The following is a 23,100-nucleotide window of genomic DNA, read 5'->3' as shown; positions in this document are numbered from 1 at the left end:
TTTTTGAATATTTTTACTTCTGAATCTTTGAAAATTCTATCGAAATATGTAAATTTGGTGTACATTAGTCTCATTTGTAAGATGCTGCGGGTGAAGATATGGATGCTATCTATCTTTTCCATTAGGAGAACTACGTTTATTTATAGTTAACTTCATGAGAACATTTTGCCAATTATAGCGTCTTAAGAATTTTCCTGTAATACTTGTTTTGTTCCTAAAAAAAGTTTAATTTTAGTATACTATAAAAATTATTGTTGTCTATGGTAGATGCACTTAATATTTAATATCTTCTTCAATTGAGGATCTGAATAGAAATTATTAATGAACAATTGGTGTGAAATATTAATATTTTTACTGCGAATGGAGGGTTCAGAGGTATTGAGAATTCGATTCTTCATCTTTATAGAAATATAATACGATTTATTATTACTACAGGATTTTCCTCATTATCTTCAATTTCTCGCATGCCATTTTTCTACTATTTCTACAGGGCGGTACTCTTTCATTTATTTTAAACGTCAGTAAATCTCAACAAACACGTAATGTTTATTCTCAGCCTACATACTGGTAGGTAGCTATACGAGTATCGCATTTCAGACGCGTGTACTTGTTGTCGTTTTTGGTTCTGTCTAGAGCAACATAAAAATAAATATGCCCTTGTACCTACCAGGGTTTCATATTTTTATCACTCTAACAGCGATAAATGGACCCAGGTGCTTCACTTATGGCGAATTGCGACAATTTCAATTACCCCATGTAGGTATAATAGTATCGAAAGGCAAGTGTTTCACGTTTCAAACAACACATGTGGACTTGAGATTGAAAATTCAACATTGCAGGATTCATATTGAATATTTTCCTAGACTATTGATTGAAAATCAAGTATTTCACATTTTTATATTGCGTCAGGATATGCTGTGCCAAAAACCTTTCACAAACGTGTAGCTTGTTACAAATCTGTTAAAATATTATGCGAGCTGAGGATAACGAGGTATTGTCTTTTAACGTGTCTCATAACTATGGCCCAATCCAATATAATCTACAAAATCCTTTGACATAATTTTTCACAAGAGAGAACTCCATAGCAAAACGGAAATGCACCACCAGCTAATTTTTTTATGAATAAAAAGAAACCAACCTTCAACCAAATTGAAACATAATCGCGCCAAATAATACATAAAACAGCTTACGTGGGAAGCCTGTTCATATTATTGCAGGTTAATATTATTTTCAGAGAGAAGATTATTATGATTTCGAGAAACTCCAAATATAAAAACTTATTTGCAGTATGTCAAAAATTATCATCATTACCCTCAAAGATATGAATGTCATATATTCATTTTAAAGAGTGAAAGGGTGAATTATGTTATATTTTAACTACGGAATTGGCTATTATTTCGTTCCTGTTATACAGCCACAGTATACTCATATACATACACATCCATATTGAAATTGAAATGTCAAAGTATTTACATACATTTATATCATTTTGAAATCATTGGGTTTCATAGTATCAACACCTCTCATTATTACCAATATTTTCTTCTTTTTCAAACCGTGAGTGCTTCAAATTTACCTCATGATAGCTAACGGTTCTTAATCTTGCTGTCAGGTTAAAGAAACGAACTCCGTGGTATTAGACATATCCCAAACGATAGTTGACAAATTCTGACTCATAATGTCAACGTTATTAAGTACCCTCTCTCTTTCTCAGACTGATACTACAGTATACTTATATATGGTATACTGTGGTAAAGCTATTATTATATGGCGAAACACATGTCGCGAGTTTGTAAACTTCAAGTGTAAATCTTACATTAAAGTATGTTTTTTGAATAAATTATAATGGATTTTCATCAAGTATCGGTCACTTCTATAACTGAATAAAAAATTATATTCTACCTCAATGGCACCACCGATTCAATGTTTTCTGTAGGGAATCATTTACACTGTTGATTCTTTAAAATTCCAAGTTACAGTACCATTACAGTCAATGTGCTACCATCTATGAATGAGTAGGAGAAAATAGAAGTTACATGTAGAGATATCTGTAATGCTTATGCAGAACTATTTCTACTATTCACTACTAGATGTCAGATCGAGTTGTTGCTCCCAAATTTAGACAACACATAATAGAGATTCCCAAACTCAAGTTATGTACAAACTTAACTAGTTATTTCGCACCACAAATGAATTATTCAAGACTGAGGACTCTGATACAGCCCTGAGGTTATTTGCCTGAGAACTTGTCCATTTGAAATGGAGGGTTGTGTAACAAACAGTGTCCAGTTACAATATAAATTTTCAAACTGTAGGTCTCATTAATGACTAGGCAGGATAATTAATGTTGAGAACACAAACTCTCCTTGCGGAGCTTAGCAAATACTAATGCCTTATGCTCAAACGATGATTCTCCCAGACCAGAAGGAGAGAATCCCAGTATATCTGAATCTACTGTGCCATGTATAATGACGTACAAATGCCTTCTTCTAATGGAAAGGTTGCTACAGGCATTATGGTAGAAACATCGCATCTTCAACATCCTACAATCTCAATATCAAGCACTGAACTGACAAATGATAGTCCACAGGAACCATTCCAAAGCTGCACACTTCAGTCTGAACATTTAGAGGTTAACTAAGGGGATCAGATACCCTGTAAATGTCATCAGATTGAGAAAAATGTACCATGGTCTGTCAACCTTGAGGAAATTATTCTTCATGATGAATTTGAGGTCCTGGAAGGGGAGCTATTATGGCAGACTCTTGCCAGCTGACCAGAAATATCACTTGCCTGATGAAGTAATTGGCTTTGTTACGAGCTGGATTTATTTGGTCTTGTTTGGATAGGTAAACCTTTGCGTGGTGCAGTGCATTGCATGGATCATAATGTTATATATTTGCTGAGGAATTCAATATCCAATTGTCTGTTGCCCGTCTTTCAGTAAAGACTGATATGAAACGTTTCAAAAATCATTCATCTCCGTAGACTGTGGTCACAATTTAATAACTGAACATTATCGAAAGCAACATGATGACCTGGTTCTTGGTAATGTTCGGATTCTGATGAATTCCCGCCATGATATTTGAGTCTTAACTCTATAGCTTAGTAGCTGCCCAGTCTGCCCAATATACTTTATCACATCTTAAACTTTGTTACATTCAATCTAAATTTGAATGTCAATTAAATTTTGCAGTAGAAGAATATTATTCAACTCATCATTGTTATATGAAGCCATATTCTCTGATGTTGAACGGTTTTCTCTTGCATTTGTATAGTTCAAGTAAAAGATATAGTGCCCCCTACCTTACAGCAGTTCCCACGCGAAAGGTAGGGGGCACACAACGCGGTACTCATCGCTACATTCTGTTGGTCACCGTAACATGCCTTCAAATTTAATTTCATGACTCTTCAGTCAATCATAAAACTCGGTTAGTGGAAATTATCTAAATCGAACCGCCAATTCTCCAGTCCACGTGGACTAATTCGTTGCGGCATAATTCCTTTGTATTGGTTTTTTGGCCTTTGACTTCGCCGACACCTTTAAGATTACTATATCGGTTACTTCGACTATACTGTTATTTATTGGATCTCATTTTATAAATCTTGTATATTGTCATTGTCAGCCAGTCTGAGGACTGCTTATGTGAACTAGTTGTGTTCAATTGTCATTGACTGTTTGAAATCTCTGTTTTTCCGTTAATCAGCATACGAACGACAACTCTCAGAAGTTGAGAAACCTGTGCGAGCTAAGGACTGACGAGGTCTTACCTTTTAACGTGTGATTCCTAACACGGACTATTTTGTATGACCACTATTTTGTATGGCACGAAAAATCAACGTTCCGATATTGTTGCCTCGATGGGAGATCCAAGTCTCATTATATCATATAACTAGGAGGGACCATCTTCGAATCCAAACCATTTCACACGAAACTTCAATTTATAAACATCCTTCTTTATGCTCCACCTTCCTTATCCCAAGGATGAGGCTATCTATACCTTGCTTATAGATCAACAGATCTAAGTTTTGATAAAAAAATGAAAATGACTTTATTGATAATACGAACAGTGTGAATTTCCATGTTTTAGTGTATACGTATAACTATGTTTGTGAACAAATGTGAGTGTGTCTGTGTAGACTGCAGGAGGTCAAATGTCAATCTTGCTGAAGTGCCCATCAGCAGGTTGAGGTTCACGTAAGGTTGAGTGGGGGTGGATTGATGAGATTCCAGCTTCTGCACACAGTAACTAACTGAGTTAAGATTTTATCCCAGGGAACTCAAACCCGTGGAAGGCATGGGGGGACCTTCATTATCCCAAGGCTAGATCCAGGTATACCATGAACTGGAATTCCTTCACTATGCTTTCATGACTGCTGTAGAGGATCAGGTAGCTTGTAGCAAATTGAGGAGGCGGAGTTCTCAGAAAAACGCCACAAGAAGACCCAAGTCACATATTTGTGTTGCTTACCTGAACAAGATGGAAGGTATCCTTGGGATAAGGAAGGTATAACATGAGGAAGTTATAGTATAAGGAAGGTATAGCATAAGGAAGGTATGGCATACATCGTCTTTATCTTTGGGATAAGGAAGGTATAGCTCGCTTCGCCGCTGCTTCTAATCGAGGTAAGTATTTCCCTTATATGTTTTACTAATTACAGTGAACACCCCTGAAGAATAAAGTAGAAAGAACGATACAGTAGGTAAGAACATTACCCGAGCTACAACATGATCATCAATGATCAAAAAGAATTGTAGTCGCCTGAATAAGATGGGATATTGTACCAAAAGGGAGCAGATCCAAGGAGAGAAGAGGAGGAAGTTTCATTTGAATGCGAAAACGGGATGAAAATGCACTCGTTAGTTTTTCAGTTGACCACATTTAGAGAACAGAAGGAAATGATTTGATTCAACTCCAAATTTGAAAAAGCTCTTACCCGCAAACAGTCTAGAAATTCGTTTTTTTTTTAAACTTTATTGAACGAACAAAATACCATACCGACAACTAACTACGTAATGGATAAGTTACAAATAAATTATCTTAAAAATATGTGATGATTGCAACCTCCAAACTGAATTGTCGATGTTGGGGGCATTAGCATCTACAGAATCACCGGCAAAATTTTATTTGAACCAACGTAAACAGGTTTGAAACGAAAATTTTTCAACAGTTAATTCTTCCAGTTGGAGTCGAATCCCGCTGCTGTGTCTGAATCTGAATCATTGTTTTGGAATGAACTGAAGCTTCTGTTAGGAGTCTTGGGTGTACTGGGGGTGCTATTTCTTCCAGATTCATAGGTCCTTCGGTTTTTCTTCTTAGAACTGTAGCCTTTCGCTATCCCATTGGTGGTTTCCTGAGAATAGAAAAATTTGTTTTGAATGTTACCGAATCAAGAAGAAAAATGTTTCAGTTGATTTGAGTCGGCGAGGAAAAGAAAATCCAGGAAGACTGAAATTACCAAAGTTGTATTCATAACTGTAGATGATCAATAGAAATTATTCTGGGAAACTTCAGTTGACAGTGAAGTACAGTGAAGTATATTTGGAGAAGAGCTTAGAGGTTGTTGAGTAAACAGATAGATGGCAGAATAAAATAATCTATAATTAGTTTTTGACGATTACCCCATTGCCTGAGTTTTCACATTTCCAGCCACGTAGGACTACCACCAAAGTAGATATTGGTTGTGTAAACATATTTGGAATGAAGATTTTGAGATAATGAAACACCTACCACCTTTCCAAAGGTATGAGATCGATGAAAAACATCGAAATTCACTGTGAAAGATATTCAGCAAAAGTGTATGGAGGTTTAACATTTCTATCACTATTGATTTCCCTTCTGTCAGATAGTGTCCACGTCAAAGTTTGAATTTCATTCACCAAGAAAGTAAAAAAAAACTGAGGGCAGAAAACGAAACTGTCAACTGAGTTCTTTACTGGTGATTGGATGGTTCGGTGAATCACCTATGAATGTGACCTATGAGTCTACTTGAAGACAAAATTAGTGAGCTGCACTGCTGCTATAATCGAATAAAAAGAACTTAGAATAAAAACCACAGGTCACCAATTGTTGGTGACCTGTGAAATGAAGACATCAGAAACGAAGAGGTTATGCTGGGAAAACGTACTGCAAAAACCGATTGATTTCTCAACCATGTAAACATGGTTCCAGACCATAGACAATCTGTTGAGTCTTCCTATCGAAGAGGATCGTTTTTGGCAATTTGCTACCAATATAAACGTTGCTCATAAGGAACCAAGAGCTTCCAATGCCGCTTGACTGTTCGAGAATATTTTTATTGACTTGTTTATGAGGGTGGATTCAACCAATCTTTCTGCACATAGCATAGATTTCCGCTTGAAATACAGTCGCGTAGATCTCTAGGCAGGTTGATATCTCTGTCCTGGATCTGCGATTTAAACACTTGTACCAGAACCTGCAGGTGTTTTTTATTCATTTGTGAACCAACAACTATCTGCTCTCAATACCCTGCAATGGTACTAGTAACTAGTACTACTAGTAACTATCCGATCCGATGTTGATAGCAACAACAAGTCACAAATATGTTGCTCAGTTAAGGATGTGCGGTATTTATTTTCTACATAATTAAGGTCTGAAAATACATATGTTGATCCAAAACCACTTAAAAACTGTAACGCCAGGTCAGTTATTGCTAGAAATTCTGCTTTCGGTACCAATTTCCAGAAGTCTGCAAAATTTTCTGAAGAATTTCGTGCTTTCGAAAACAATTTGTTGGCAAAAAGGTTTTTTAACGTATCGTGATTTTGCAGTTCAACGAGTTTCAACTGAATATTGGCAGGATTCATAAAAATTTGTGTAGTTTGTCTTTTGCTTTCAAAATTTCGAAATCTCTTCTCAAACGACTGTGGCCAGCATCGAATTTTAGATTGGTATTTAGAATAATTAACAGAAGCAATATTGAGCTTCTCTTTCAAATGTGTTAGTGTGGGAAAGAGGTCAATATTTTCTGTAGCCAAATTAATTGAAAAAATATTTGATTTTGCTTTGAATCCGCTTATCAAATTAAACATAGTCGAAAGTGAACAATCTTTACCGTGAACGGCATAGGTTCTACGTTCCTTCGCGGCAGGCAATCTGGCGGGATTTTTCAATTTGGTGCGTTTTTCAAAACTTACTTGCGCGGGCCGTTTAAAATTCTTTCGTGGGCCACATTGTGGCCCGCGGGCCTGGGGTTGAGCACCCTTGTACTAGTACCATTTAAGAATTGAAATTTGCAGTGTTACTTTTTACAGAATGACTTATATGACTTCATAACTTCTCTCAATTTTATTAATGTAATTTATATCGACTCACCTTGTTGACGTTGTCTGCAGATCCCCATCCTTTATGAACTTTCTCATGCATAGTATCCAGGGGACTAATGGTTCCGCCACCAACTCCCAGGAAGTTGCTGAAAGCTTCCGTCGTCTTTTTCACACGAACGTTGAGAGATCCGATTCTTAGAAACCCCAAATCTTTATCTGGGAAAATATGATGAATGCACAGGTTTCAGAGAGTTAAAAATACAATGAACTAGACATAATTGAATAGTTGAGAAAACGACCCATCGTTACTTTCTGTACCATTTTTCCTGAAAATTTAGTTCCCAACTTCATAAACGATTACTTGATTTACCTAATTATTTGAAAGTGGGAGGACTCAAAATGGAGGCTTTTTTATGTCCCACCTTATTTTCCAACCAACAATTTTTTAATCATATGGAAAATATACGAGGATGGTCCAAAAAGTACCCGGCCTGAACTAGAGATGGCGGTAGTTGTTTAAAAAATATCACTGCATTAGAAAGTACACAACATATAAAGCATATTTTTCAAGTTTGAAGACACTGAGTCGATTAGTATTCGTTTGGCAGCCGTCAATAGGGAACGATTTCGGTGAATTTGTGAAAATAGAGAAAATTGGTCATCGTTATGCGGTACAATTCTTTTTTTTAAAGGCTTCAGCTCAACCAATATAAAACCTGAATTGGATTCTCCTCTGATCAAGTCTGCTCCTTCGTTTACAACAGTAAAATATGCCATGAATTCTATATTTAGATTAACATAGAATTTTTGAGCCATTTTGTTAACTTTTATGTGTGACTGACTTTGTTCAAAAACTAATAATTCAATAATAAAATATTGTATCGAAGAATTCTGGTTTTTGGGAAAGAAAGTTTTTGGCCAAAGACAGGAATTTGAAAATAAGTAACTCTATACATGGATGTGTAGATCATGCAAAGAAGCAACTTTCAGACACAAACTGAAAGAAAGCCCTCCTGAAACAGTTACTTTCATATAATCAATGAATTACACGAAAGAAACAATTCTTTCGAAACAAATACTTTAATATGAACACTGAATTATACAGAATATACTTTTCTCTACTCAGTTTGTATTCCAAACATTCGTTATGGAATACAAGATATAATTCACAGGAATTCTACTTCAAATGAATGGTAACAAATTGAACTTACATGGAACACTGTTATCCTCAAAAAAATATAACCCCTTCAATTATGGTTTCATTTTACAATTAAAATTTTGTACCTATGCCCTGTCATATCAAATATATTTTTAAATTATCATTGGATTCTTCTTCCCTCTGTGAAAAGTGATAATTTATTGATTTTTGGATTTTAAACTTGGTTATTTGACCTCAAAATAGAAACGTGTTTCAATGTTTTTTAAAATTCGTTACCTTCAAATTGATTATCAAAAAAGTGAATTTGAAAAACGTGTTTCAATGTTTCATCTTGAATTTTTCAATAGTTCAGACAAAAAACGTGTTTACTGTGAACAAAAAACTTTTGCGAACCTTTTTGGGAAATCGAAAAAAATTATACTCTCACCTCGCTGAACTCACCTGTCTGTTTCTTTCTGCCTTTGATTTCTGGAATGAATGAAAAACAGGTTTTACATCAACAATTTTATTGTGAAACAAATTGATGACATGCAAAATATAATACTGCTACTATGGAATTGTTTTTAATATACATTTTTGGAAGCTGAGGGAAACAGGATGATAGAAAGATTTGATTTCAACGTTTTGGTTTTGATGAATGTGTCAGAATATTGAATCAGATCGAAAAAAAGCGTTCGAAAGGAAAACGTTCGAATTTAGCACCATTTGATACTTTTTTTTGTAGGGAAAGGAAGGTTTTTGTTTTCTCCATCTCCATATGGGAAATGTAGAAATCTTACATAGAAAGGATGAAAGAAAGCAATTTATTTCTAAAAAACTCTTTATAATGATGTGAAGATCATGGAAATTTCCCAAATTTTTTTTTATAAATACGAAGAAGTGGAAATTCCAAACCTTTCCTTCCCGAAACCAAATCTCCTCTAATAGCACACCCTTTTAAACATTTTTTATATAAATGAGTTTGTTATTATTCATCATCCTCCTCCTTTTTTTATTGTAACAGTAGGATACTGACTATTATACGACAAAGCACTATTACTACATATAAAAAAAATAACCAAACATAATCCAAACCAACACCCGGTGAATCTAAAATTGAAGAAAATCTAAAATAAATAAATGCAAAAAATTTACTGAATTTGTATGGCACATGCAATGACTGGAAAGAAATACTTCCATGTACAGGATGTTCCAATGAAATGTAGATTGAATCCAGACTCAAAACTGCTGCTGCTACAACTACTACTACTACTTCTACTAGCACTACTATGAAAGTTGGAAAGTTCGTGACAAAAACTCCTATATATTTCAATACATTTATATCTCACTAAACTGTAACCACGTGGAAACCTTTATCATCAATATCATCAGGAATAAGACTCTGAAAGAAATCCGATTTTTAATTATGAGAAATTATCGATTCCGTGTTGAGGTAGGACACTTCTAACACCGATGATGGCCAAATAGCCCGAAACCAGTCTGGAATAATTGAAAATCGATTTCGGCAGTTATATCGCCAAAATCATATGCAGGAATTGCTTCTGTGAAGAGTACTGACACCTGTCGGATATAATCCAACGCCCGTCGTGATATTAGCTAGAGGAGTAGTTGTTTTCAGTTCATTAACCTACTGTGTAGGTGAATTGAGACTGGCTTGAACGAATTGCTCTTTTAGATAATTTTATTATTATTTATTTCAGGAGAAAGTGAAAACTGAAACATAAAATGCAATCATTGATTAGATCATTTTTTCAGTCGTATAAGATGTTAGTCAAAAAATGAACTTTGTTCCAGAGTAAAGTATTTTTACTTTTGAGATGGAAAATTTGCTTTTGGAAAAAGTTATTGGAATTGAAAATCATGTACGAATATGCAATTGCATAAATCTACGAAGAAAAATCGGGTTTTGTTCATTTTAAGCAATATAATTAGTTAATTTTGAATTATACAATGTCAATTATAAAATAAGTACAAGTAAAGTACCATTACTTCATATGTAAAATTTGTGTAGATGAATTTCATTGATATTTCAGTGACAAGTTCAATAAATGAAGCAAAATCAGTTCTAATCAACATTTTACAATGACAAGTAAGGATTTTGTCAAAAATTAAGTTGCTTTACTCTTCAGTAAAAATTCAAATTCTTTGACAAATCTCGTATACAAGACTGAAAAAGTTTGAGGATGATGCAACTGATAGTTGCATTTTAGATTTTAGTCCTCTCGCTAAACTTTTTATGAATAGTAACTATTTTTTTCGACAATTGAGAGTAAGGAAATTTTCCATAGGTTTCCATTTTTACTGAGACGCTCTGTATAACAATTAAGTGACATCATCAACAACATAATCGTGCCAATTCAAGAACCAGTTTTCTTTTTGCAGTATAAACTTCAGCAACAATTTTCTACTGGTGTCCCACTCCTGAATTTTGAGAATCCTGAATACAAAATTCTTTCAATTTTCAGTGACGATCTTTACAACTATCACTACCATAATTTTTTTCTTCTAATGACCAACCGTGGAACATCCTGTATGTACTGAACATTATATTTAAGAAGTATCAACTAAAAAATAATAGAATTTTTTATGGAGTGACTCGCGAATATGACTAGCAAATGATAAAGTACGAACAAGTGAATCTCTTAAATGAAAGGAAAGCAATTCGTTATCCTTATCTGTAGTGATGCAAGTTGGGTTACAATAAATTCAATATTTTTTTCAGTCATAATATCATATACTACAGCCTTGGAGTCGATTGAAAAAAACTTGACTGCTGAACAATTTTTTGACAGATGAAGCACTATAAAATCAAATACAATAATTATTCTCCAAGAACTTTCATTAGAGAAGAAATAGCTTCTTTGGGAAAATATGAGTATTTACATCTGCGAATACACCAAAACTTTGAAAAAATGGGACCCATGTTTAGAAAAAAAAATTCAAGAACTCCGTAGACGAAGTTCATCCAACAAATAGGCGTTCTTTGAGAATCAGTTCATGAATGAAGTCATCCTTATACAAATATGGGTTCACTCATAGATAATTCTAAAACTGTCAATATTTCTACATGAAAATATGTAGGAGTTATTGAAGCTTTCATAATCCTTTCCAATTTTGATCCTTTACCCTCCATTTGAATTGAATAATATTTTCAGTGTGGCAATAATTCACTTTTGTAGTTATAACTACTTCCGGAGGTGAACAAAGTGAAGTAAACATTTTTGTGGAAACTTTCTTAACCCGATGTTACTGCGTCAAAGTATTTTATAATTAAAAAAAAAGTTAGAAACTTCTAAGAAGATGATATGCCGACTATTTGAAATTATGGTGAATCAAATTTTCTCCACTCCACTATACTTGTATTCAACCTATACCAAATAAAATCAATAGTTTGGTTATTTGACATATAGAATAGTCCTTCTTCTTCTGATAGTTATGAAATAACAAAGGCTTGTTGAAATTCCCGTCTACTTTTTGAATCTCGATAATTTTGCCGCCGTAAATTAAAAATTCAAGGTTTATGTTTCTCAAAAATGTGCCTTGTTATCATTGTAAACAATTCTTGGAGAATATACTTGTAAACTCAGATTTCATCACTGTCATCATCTGTCAAATGTCCAACTAGTGAATTTCATGTTTTTTTTTTGTATGTTTTCAAGAACTTCAGGGCTGTACAATAAAAATATTGAATAAAAATCTAATTGAATGGAAAACGTTTCAAACTCATTTTTGTTTCATTAGTCGAACAAAATAATAAGTTTCACTTCATTTTAAGATTTACACTGAATAGTAACCGAATAATAGCTTCCTCATTCGTGTTCATACTGATGAAAATTTAAATAATGAGTGTTTAACCAAAAATAATTATGCGTGAGTTAAGATATAAACTAATCAAAAATTCAAACAATATGAAAGAATTTCACCAATTCATTATTCATGTAATTACCAACTTTCACATTAGGAAACAGATTTTACAGAGGAAAATAATTCAGATCTATTTGGAAATTCAGCAAATTTTGAGAACTCTTGAATCTTTTAATTTCCGAGCATTTCAAAAAATTCATTTCTAAACCTTTCTTTCCCACAGTTATTGAACTCACACCCCTCGGCCAAAATATGGTTTGCAAATGTGGAATTGATCTTTACACTCAGAAAACTACTAATATGTTCTGTCATTCTCTAGGAACAGCTTCTCCCTGTTTGACCTATATAAAGTTTTGAGCAAGAGCCACCAGTCAACTTATATACTCCTGATCTATAACCTGATCTTAATATTGGCCAAACGAGGAGAATCGTTCACCAAAGAATGAAAGAACATAGCAGTATTTTCTTGGATGTGAAGGCCAATTATACATTTGCAAACCATTTTTTGGCGGAGGCGCATGGAATTTGTTATATAAATCAAAGATTATGTAGAATTGGGTCAGTATGAACACGTGTGTGGAAGCTTTTGTATAGCAAAACATGTGTTGCGGTTTTGTATAACATCCAGTGAAAATCTCACGACAAAGTGTTTATTGGTTTTCATTAGGAATCGACCAATTCCGTCACATCTAAAATAAGCGAGTATTTGTGCTTATTTTAGATTTAGGACTTGAACTATTGATCACGTCACAATGCTTTTTTGGATCACAACATGACAACCATTCCCATTCTTTGTCTATTCTTCCGAAGAAAATGCTGACTGGTTAGTTACAAGTGCTGGTGGGAATCTACTTAGCAGTGGCAGACCTTTTGTTAGTTTCGAATAAAAATGTGGAATTAACTATAACCGGGGTGGGTAATGATATGGTTTTGTGGCGAAAGCTTTTGCTCCTCGACTTCTCATGCCGCAGACTGTCTCTGGTGTACTCACTGCGCAGTGTTATCCCAGGTCCTTGTTTATGCTCCTTCACCAGAAGATAATATTCCGCCGTCCTGCCGCTGTAGTCCCTTATGTTGGGATCAGCTTCTGCAAAACAATGATGAATTGTATTAGCAAAATAAAAAAAAAGTTTGGCGCAAATCTTCTCAGTCTTAATATCTCTAAAACAAACGTAATTAACAGTTTCAGTTTTTACGTCAAGAACAGTACTTCGGCAAGGTTACTGAAGATGACTGCCGCGGTTCCAGTTGGAACGTTTGGAGATTGTAACCAAAGAAGCCCACTTTCACTATATTTCATTGATCTCCTCACGATAGGACTCTGCTGTGATGGTTTAACCCGATTGCAGAAAGTTACAGTGAATTTCACCAGCCGCTGACCACCAAACAGTAACTATGGTCTTTTTTGGTGGGTTTTCGCTTTGCGCAGAAGTAAAGAAGAAGAGACTTTGAAACGTGACCTTTTTGTCGATGGTTCAAATCGTGGGGCACGCACTTCTTGAGCTTCTGAACCGTCAAAAACCGCATGTGAGCTAACGCCAAGTTCTTCCGCCATCCCATCCATTGTTTGTGTCTCCACCAAGGTCTTCAAACCCTCGTCCTGGTTTACTGTAGGAATATGGACCAAACAAACACAGAAAACACAGAAAAATCACGTGTACTCACTATATACTTCAATCAGCAATTTGAACAATTCTTTGTGGCCAAACTGGGCAGATATGTGCAGTGGTGTGTATCCCTGAAAAATAATTAGTTATCAAATCGTTCACAAATTGGATCAACGTTCTAATTGCAAAAAATCCATCAACAAATAAAACTATATTAGGTGTGGAACAGCCAAATACAATAAAGTCATTATTTCAATCATTGTGGCTTAATCATCTCTTCAAACTCTGTTAGAACTTCACTTTGAGACTTCTTCTTCACTTTGAGACTTGAAATGAACATCGACTAAAGATTGGCCCCAGCACAGAACCTTGGAGAATACTGTTCTATACTGTTTTTTGTGAATCGTTGCAACATGTGACGATAGATTTTTGAATCTTCAAACCTTCATCTGTTTGGTGAAATTTGTTTATTGTCATCTTCCATCCTAAGTAATGATTTATTCTGTTCTTGGTACAAGGTGGCGTCCAACTCGTTGGAGACAAACTGTATATGTAGACTGATGCTTGATATCTCGTTCAACGGTTTATAATAATTACACAGTCTGGAGTTTCACGTCTTCATTCGACAAGAACAAATTGATATATAATCGAATTTATCAAAATGAAAGTGGTTAGCAAAATACATTACGAGAGATCAGTGAAACCCGAGCAGGTGCATCAGTGCCAATTATAAACTCACATATCAGATCGTGGCCAACTTTAAAAATTACACTTTATTTTGGAGTGGTTTCCTCGTGTCAAAATCTGAGATAAGATTTATAAGGTGCTCTTTAATTCACATCCCGGAAATTGACTCATTATAAATTACATGGAAATTGATAGGGGTTTTTTGATGCAGTTCTTGTTAGTTGGGTTTCGCTAATTGACTTTAGGACGTTTAGTCGGCAAAAGTCAATTAAACGGTTACGGAGCTGGACCTCAGGAAAAACGGCTCATTAACAATAAGATAACAGCGCAAAACAGTGCTTTTATGAGAATTGTTTTTCACGATTGTTTTGGTTTGAGTTGAATTCGGAACATACGGAGGGTAGATACTACATTTCGAAGAAAAAAGTGAAAATATTGGTTACGATAATGCAGAGGTGTCGAACAAATTTTTTCACGGGGACATATAATATATTTAGAATGTCTAGGCGGGCTAGATTAAAAGAAATACTGAATTATATTGTTGCGAGTTGTGAAACAGCACAGTTATATGTGGGTCCATGAGGAGCATCTTCCAAAATTATTCCGAAATATACAGGGTAACTCCTAAAAAAGGTACATACCAAAGTTATATTTTTTCTTATGGAACATATGTTTAGACACTAAAGACAAAATAAAGGTGAGTTACTATTATATTTCCCATACTTAAAACTGAACGTTAAAATCATTACTCATAAGTAAAATATAAAAACGCCTTTTGTGTAAAAATCAGAAGATATAGGTATGGGGAACCCTAATATAGTTTTGAAGGGAATCTACTCCTACGACAAATAACGCCACTGAATACGGGGTGTTCCATTCAACTTCAAAAAGTTATTTAATTAAAGGTGTGTCCAAATTTTGAGGCAATTTTTTTCGCCACTCGGAATAATATTGCATTAAAAATTTCATGTGGTAGTCAACTTAAACCTTTGAGCTAAGCAGTGCATTTAATCACGAGCAGTTCGTTACACGTAACAGGGTGAAATCAATTTTTAAATAATGGACTGTATTTTCAAATTTCTCGAAATTTCTCAGAAACGGTCAGTTTTAAGTATGAAAAATATAATAGTAACTCACCTTTATTTTATCTATATTATCTAAAAATATAAAAAAATATAGGGTGTTCCATAACTTTGGTAAGTAACTTTTTTTAGGGAGTCACCCTGTATGTTTCAAAATAAATTTGGAATATGCTCCTCATGGACCTACATCAACCTGTGTTGGAAGTTTTTCCTTAACTCCCTTCATTCCTCGTAGAAATACCGAGGCGATTATGATGGGCAACCCTGTATAGTATACATATAATATATGGTTGTTGAAATACTGTAATATTGAAGATCTATCACACTCACGTAGCGCCGAAGCACTACTTTTATATCGCTAAGGAAGGTTCTAGTCTAGACTCGAAGGGCGTGGAAGATTCTATTGTTCTCAACAAAAATGAAAGGGTACTTCCACTTGGTACTAGGAGATGGCGTTACTGTCTAGGATTGAGTTGTTTCCTAGAACTAAATAGGTACCTCATTACTTATAATGTTGTATGCGCATTTTAAAACTTCCGTAGAGGAATTAAGTGAAGTCTAAAAGCTCAAAAAACATTCCTCTCAGTAAGAGAAAATGAAGGTAGTTGAAGAGTGAGTCAAATATACAATTGAATAAATTATTATTCATTTTGGAAATGGATACGGCACACTTGGACCACTTCTAAGGAGTTAGTATTATGGTCCACGTGTAGCAGCAGGATCCAGAACCATTGAAACGAAAAAAGCAACTTGTCTGGCAAAGCTCATTCTCTCAATAAGACACTCAATTGGTCTTTTTGTTTCGAAGAATTTTGTTGATTATTGTCACTCTGGAAGGAAAGAAAATCAGCTTTTGTGGAAGGCCAATGCACATCAATCTTGCAGGCTAACATCTACGCAATCTGGTAATGCTGTGATCAATAATTCTACCGACAGTTAAACTGCACTGATGATTCTGAAGATCTGGGAATATCGTGAAGAAACTGGTTTTTTTTTGGTTCCTTGGGAGTTGTCTGACTTGTCCATTTAGTCTAAGATGCGTTTATTCTCTCATCTTCTCATAATCCCTACTATATTGAAGTAGTTCTTCGGTTCTTTTCCCGGATGGTTCCCTAATAAAGGTTCTACTGTGTTTGTTGCCAGTGCTTCTTATTGGTTCATGTCCTAACCTGGTTTCGTACCAATGATTTTGGTACTTAAAATATCATAGGTGATGAAAAAGCTGAGGAGCGTGCCTGAGATGGACTTGAACCAGTTGAGGAATTTCTGAATACTTTGGTGCAAAACCAGACAGGAAAATGGGTTTGTGAGGAACACGAAGGGTAATGGGAAAACCTCTATACCTCTAAGTGGAACATCATTTCAATTTTCAACAGTTCAATAGCACTCAGAAAGTGGGATTGTAATACTTCGAAAAACATGTAGATAAATCCTTACTGTAACAAATGAAATGAGACGAAAAGCTATCTTAAATTTTTTCCTCAAACCAAACTTGACATTCAACCAATCTATTTGTATTAAAACCGAAAGTGATGAAGTATGAGAATATCCAAACTGTAACCATCCGGGATCCCACACGATGAGGTTGGAATTGAGTATCATATTTATTGGATCGTAACCTAAAAATCTTTGGCATATACAAGTCATCATTTCGGAACTTTTGAATTCAGATCTCGTCTTTCAAGTCCGGTAGCCCGCGTGACTGTCATAAGGGCCGTCTACAAACATTGCTAGGACGGATGCCGAGCATTCTTTATGTCCGGAGATGTCACATCTGAGATTATGGTTTAATACAATAGATAACGGCTGGTTTATGACATTTTACATTTGTATACAACTGCGGGCCGACTTATTAGAGTCCTCTTTAGGACCAGAGGCGTTTCTGAAAGTTTCTTTTTCCATGAGAATCCCCCCAGGTTCAAATTCGACTACAGAGAAAAGAGGGATATTTTGAATGGAATTGGAATGAAAATGAAGTTTGGTGCATCAAATCTGCTTTAATAATAACATTCTTGCAGAGAATACATACCAGTTTCAATATCTGGCACAAAAATGAAAAAATAATATGGTTATATTGTACAGTGTCCAGTGGAGTCATTCCGGTTATTTTGTAGACATGCAATGTGACTTTTTTCAATGATTAGGACAGCTGTATATGAAAACATAGGATTTGCATCTATGTTAATATACTGTTGTAGCCCATAACAGCTATATCTATATCAGAATAACTCTGCAGGAATTCCGGAATCGGTAATATAAAGAAAACATGTAGCTGCCTGAACTGGACATAATGTGAGAATTCTACATTATCAATATCGAAAATTAATATCAATTTCCGCATAGAAATATTATTCACTAGCACAAAAGTTCACCAGTTTTTTTCCAAAGCACAATGTCAAGAAATCTAAAGCAAATGGAACTTCAAACGTTCAAGCCAGTCTCTATATACCTACACAGTAGGTTTAATGGACTGACGCCTATCAGAAAACAACTACTCCCCTGGCTAATACCACGAAGGGCGTTGGATTTTATCAGACAGGCGTCAGTGCAGGAATCTTCACAGAAAATGTCCTGCATATGCAATTGGCAATACAACTGAAAGTGTCGACCTTCAATTATGGAACGGGCACACCTGCAGACCGGTTTCGGGCTTATTAGCCACTCATCAGTGCAAGATAGTGACCATCATCGACCTAAAGTCAATGATATTCCACAATTGAAAATCGGAATTCTTTCAGAGTATTTCATTCCTCTTCCGAAGTTGGAGCGAACATCAAAAATGTCACTCCATCTAGTGGACGAGGAACTAACCAACTGCACATCCGTAATTTGCCCGATTCCTGTAAATAAGGAATAAAAACTTTCTTATTAGTCAATGGGCTATGCTTGAAGACTGGCAGTAAACAAATCTAAAGCAAATGGAACTTCAAACGTTCAAGCCAGTCTCTATATACCTACACAGTAGGTTTAATGGACTGACGCCTATCAGAAAACAACTACTCCCCTGGCTAATACCACGAAGGGCGTTGGATTATATCAGACAGGCGTCAGTGCAGGAATCTTCACAGAAAATGTCCTGCATATGCAATTGGCAATACAACTGAAAGAGTCGACCTTCAATTATGGAACGGGCACACTTGCAGACCGGTTTCGGGCTTATTAGCCACTCATCAGTGCAAGATAGTGACCATCATCGACCTAAAGTCAATGATATTCCACAATTGAAAATCGGAATTCTTTCAGAGTATTTCATTCCTCTTCCGAAGTTGGAGCGAACATCAAAAATGTCACTCCATCTAGTGGACGAGGAACTACAATGTCAAGGCCACATACATAATTTTGATTACTTGTCGATTTTTTCAACTGTAACATTGTTGCAAAATGAGACGCTACGCAACTCACAACTTTTTTTCAGTTTTGACTACGTTTTGTTCCAAAGAAATATTCTATAAGAAAGCACCATATTAAGTGCGTGTTTCTCTACAAAATCCAAGTAGGGATATTGAAACACCTTTTGAATATATCTCATTATGTTATGTGAACTTTAATCAATGTTTATATTTCTAAGGAACCAAGTTAAATCTTTTCAAATGTGTGCATATCCAAAATATTACTGGAGTTTTTTCCCAACACCAAACCGTTATTTTAACACTTCGATACGTGTTTCGATCACCAAGTGATCATCTTTAAAAGGAAGATCAAACATCTTGAAGATGATCACTTGGTGATCGAAACACGTATCGAGGTGTTAAAATAACGGTTTGGTGTTGGGAAAAATAGCCCCAGTAGATAATATTAATTGTCAGAGTATTGATTTGAGTTCATTTTACAGCTCCAATGCATTTTATCGCTGTAAAATTCCAAAATCTGCCTGAACTTCAACATTTTCATCGTTTTCAGGTATTGAGAGAGATGAAGACTTCAATAAATTATTTCGTTACCCTCTGCAATGTGGATGCAGGCCGCCAATGCGCTACAAGCGGCAACAACACGAGAACATCTTTTTTGAATAACGTCTTCGAGTCATTTGATTTATCAGCTCGACCCTTATCGGGCATGTCCTATCTGCGGTCGTGAATGATGAAGACAAATTTAATATCTAATTTTTGTGCGCCGGCAACCTGTTTGCATTCTTTTCGGGGGAAATAAAAAATTAAGGAAACAGATTCGACGGTTTCCCAGAAAAACAACGGCGCCACGTTCTTTGTAATCATGGGTGCCCAACAGGTGACCCCTCCAGGTTACGTAATAAAAATTCCAGACCTGTCTGAGAGAGCAGATGACTGAGTTCCTCTGGGAAATGTTTCCTTTACGTTGTAATAAGGAATATTTGTCCCCATATGTTTATAGAAGCTCAGTAATTTTGATTCTTTTCACAAAATAAGCGACTATTACAAAGAAAACGAGAGAAAGAAAGATCAAGTATGCCAAAAGTGCCCCACACTGGTCTTCCAATGAGAATATGAAAATACTTTGCAGTAAAACTGTCTATTTCATCTCCTGAAGATGCCAACTCAATTATTGAAACGCGTGCCGAAAAGAGTGTTGCAATTCTCGTGTTTGGGAAAGTGCTTTTTTTTGAATGGCTTTTTCAGGCGTCAATCAAAAGATACCACTGATTTCGTCATTTCCAGTGTTGGTTTATAATCAAAGGAATGAATGTAGTTAAAAAAAACTGAAAAACATGCCTGTAGTGAACATCGAACTAAAAAGTTGAAAACAAAATTATTAAATGTGCTTAAAACAATAACTAACGAAAAATACTAATATTTTTTCAAATCAATCTTTTGATTTGATATGTATGTCAAGCACCTTAATTCTAATTTTTCGATTATTTTAAATATTTGAGTAACTGCATTTTTTAGGTGTACAATTTACGATGAAGTTTTCATTGTTGAATTCCATATTTTGGTTTGCTTTCAAATAATCGAATTAGATTTTGAAATGTATCTTCCATTTCGTTCAAAACTTTTTTCTGTACTGAATCACGGGTAATTGTAAATATTCAAATATTTCATCTGTAGTATGAAATTTCGCTAACACTTATAATTCCTAAAACATGTTTTTTATTTTGATTTTCTTTTGAACAACCTATCAAAGAGGTTACATATAGCGGCATCTGCCCGCGAATAGATCAAGAAATATCAGTGAGGATACGTACAGCACCATCTGCCCGCGAATAGATCAAGCAATAATGCCGATAATTCTGTCAATACAGAGGCCGAGGTTGAGAGTTACAAACAAACATACATACAAACGAATACACATACATACATACATACATATTGATGAAGCTAATAAAAAGCGTGTAATGTGAAAAACAAACTGATGGCTCAATGAATGAAAATGTTCATAATTTACTCACCCCATTCTAAGTGGCCATAAGTGGATGGACATGAAATATAAAAAGAAAAAATTAGAAAATTATTCATTATGCATCATATCAATACACAAACCCTTCTCTGTGATGTTTATATAAACAATATTTGTGAATACTGAGGTCTAGAGAAAACTAATCCACTGAACGCAACAACAGCGTTTTATTCTAAAAAGTGTCTTTCTGTAGAATCAATATTTTAGAAAACACAGAGATTTCTAAAACTAAGTTTATTATCGAAACCATACTGGAAATACAAAAATTTCACTTCGTCACGGAATGTCAAGAAATCGAAATAGTAAAAGCTCATCATAAGGTTATTTTAGATCAAGTCTAAAGTGAGTGGGTCTACTGGAACCTCCACCGCAAGGGTTTATTGTGGCTCACTCCTATTCCCACTCGACCAAATAAACTCAGCTCCTGAACGAAGCCGATAACATTCTATGTTGAGTGGTCTTTCAGATCAGATGGTAAAAGTACGACTCTGCCGAACTCTAAAATCCTGATTCGGTCTCCAGCGGGGTAGGCACAAAGTATGTGCTCTGCTGTTCAATTATTTTCCAAACAGGGGCGACACATACATAGAGGCGACAGTCCGAGTCTAAGAAGGCATGTTTAGAGATCGTAGGATGAATAAACGCCTTGGAGTGAGCCATTCCTGGAAGATTTTACCAGAAGTCCATAAATCTTCTTGCTATCTTTGTTTGGCAAAGCCTAAAGCGGTGCCAATGACAGGTTCTGGTCCAATGAAGCTGCTTGCAGCACTCTCCTTTGCAAGGGAGCCACTATTACAGGCCATTATTGCCAGGAATCCAGACCAGAGACTATCTGTTGAGTGTTCCTATCGAGGAGAGTCGTTTTTGGCAATTTGCTACCTATTAAGATGTTGCCCGGTAGGAGCCACGAGCTTCCAACACCGTTTAACTGTCCGAGAATATTTTTATTGACTTGTGTATGAGATTAAATTCTTCCCATCTTTCCGCACACAGTTCAGTAGCATATATTTCCGCTTGAAATACAGTCGCATATGTTCCTAGGCAGGTAGATATCTCTGTCCTGGGTCTGCCACTAAAAACACCTACACCAGAACCTTAAATTGTTTCTGTTCCATCTGTGAGTCCATCATAAGGTACTTGGTATGCCGCTAGAAAGCTACATTTTTTAAAATGAAATGTCATTTCAATAATCTTTTTGAATTTAGATACGGGAGTTTAATACTTGTTTTTTAGATAGTTCAAACATGTTTGCTAATGAAAGATAAGAAAGACTTTGGGCCAATACTGGATTATAATTAAATGATTTAGTTTACAAGTTGAGAAAATAGTATCAATTATAATTGTACAACTTACCGTTTTTCCATTTACATCAACCTTGTACTTCCCGGCAAAGATTTTAATGATGTCTGCGTTCCCATATTTGGCACCCCAATGAAGAACAGTCTGTTGGAAGAGCATTCATATAAGTATGTAATATCAGTCAAATTAATTATGAACTAGTATATAGCATATACTTCTTTAAATGACTGAAGTGTACTTTCATTTTGAAAATCGACTCCAGTTCAGTGTGATATATTATCAGAAGAAGACATATGCATTCACGATAAGATAAAATAGTTACTGCTTTGAATGGAATAACTTTTGAGATATACTTACATACTGATAGTTGTTCCATACCAGTGGAGGAGGAAGACAAAACATGAAATAGAAATTAAAATATGTAAGACACAGGAAATTAAAGCAATGCATCAATTTCAGAAATGAATGTAGATTCTGAAGAAATATTAGCAAGATTTAAATATACAAGTAGATATAAACTTTAGATAAGTGGAATTGAACTCTTTAGTGTTGGCTGAAATGAAGAAGATGGCTCCCATTCGCAAATTTGGCTTCCAGTAACTACTGACCGTTCGCAGACCTCAAAAAAGTGCTCACCGGTAAAAAATTTCGCTAGATTAAAGAGGTTACTGCAGAAACTGAGGCCTTTTCTGAGGCAAAAGATAAACCGTTGCATAAAAGTGGCATTGAAATGTTGTCTCC

The 23,100-nt window shown here is 35.3% G+C and overlaps 1 protein-coding gene and 1 long non-coding RNA gene across 2 annotated transcripts in view; one reads left to right on the top strand and one right to left on the bottom strand.

Moving 5' to 3' along the window:
* Positions 1-4,499: 4,499 nt before the first annotated feature.
* Positions 4,500-23,100, top strand: part of LOC141482744 (uncharacterized) — a 28,505-nt gene continuing 9,904 nt past the window's right edge. The window contains exon 1 of the long non-coding RNA XR_012465698.1: positions 4,500-4,860. This is a non-coding gene — a long non-coding RNA (uncharacterized lncRNA). The remainder of the gene's footprint in view (positions 4,861-23,100) is intronic.
* On the bottom strand, positions 4,952-22,844 carry LOC111517334 (uncharacterized). The gene is made up of 9 exons (XM_074176231.1): positions 22,717-22,844; positions 22,414-22,503; positions 21,053-21,058; positions 13,977-14,049; positions 13,162-13,398; positions 9,522-9,536; positions 8,889-8,915; positions 7,338-7,504; positions 4,952-5,355 (listed from the first exon to the last, which is right to left on the bottom strand). Exons 1-9 carry the CDS (start codon positions 22,807-22,809, stop codon positions 5,173-5,175), a joined length of 891 nt encoding a protein of 296 aa, XP_074032332.1. The 5' UTR covers positions 22,810-22,844; the 3' UTR covers positions 4,952-5,172.

This window comes from Leptinotarsa decemlineata, unplaced genomic scaffold, assembly GCF_025532065.1.
Source record: "Leptinotarsa decemlineata unplaced genomic scaffold, Ldec_3_MD MMD2_tig00001719_RagTag_RagTag, whole genome shotgun sequence".
Taxonomy (NCBI): Eukaryota; Metazoa; Arthropoda; class Insecta; order Coleoptera; family Chrysomelidae; genus Leptinotarsa; species Leptinotarsa decemlineata.
Note: the sequence above shows the minus strand (reverse complement) of the source record. Positions and strands in the feature narration are given on the sequence as shown.

Excerpts from the sequence above, each read along its gene's own strand:
- LOC111517334 (XM_074176231.1), bottom strand. The coding sequence starts at position 22,809 with ATGCATTGCTTTAATTTCCTGTGTCTTACATATTTTAATTTCTATTTC. Across the intron at positions 22,504-22,716 it reads TATGGAACAACTATCAGTAT|ACTGTTCTTCATTGGGGTGC; the intron begins GTAAGTATATCT and ends CTCTTCCAACAG. Across the intron at positions 5,356-7,337 it reads CTGCAGACAACGTCAACAAG|GAAACCACCAATGGGATAGC; the intron begins GTGAGTCGATAT and ends TTCTATTCTCAG.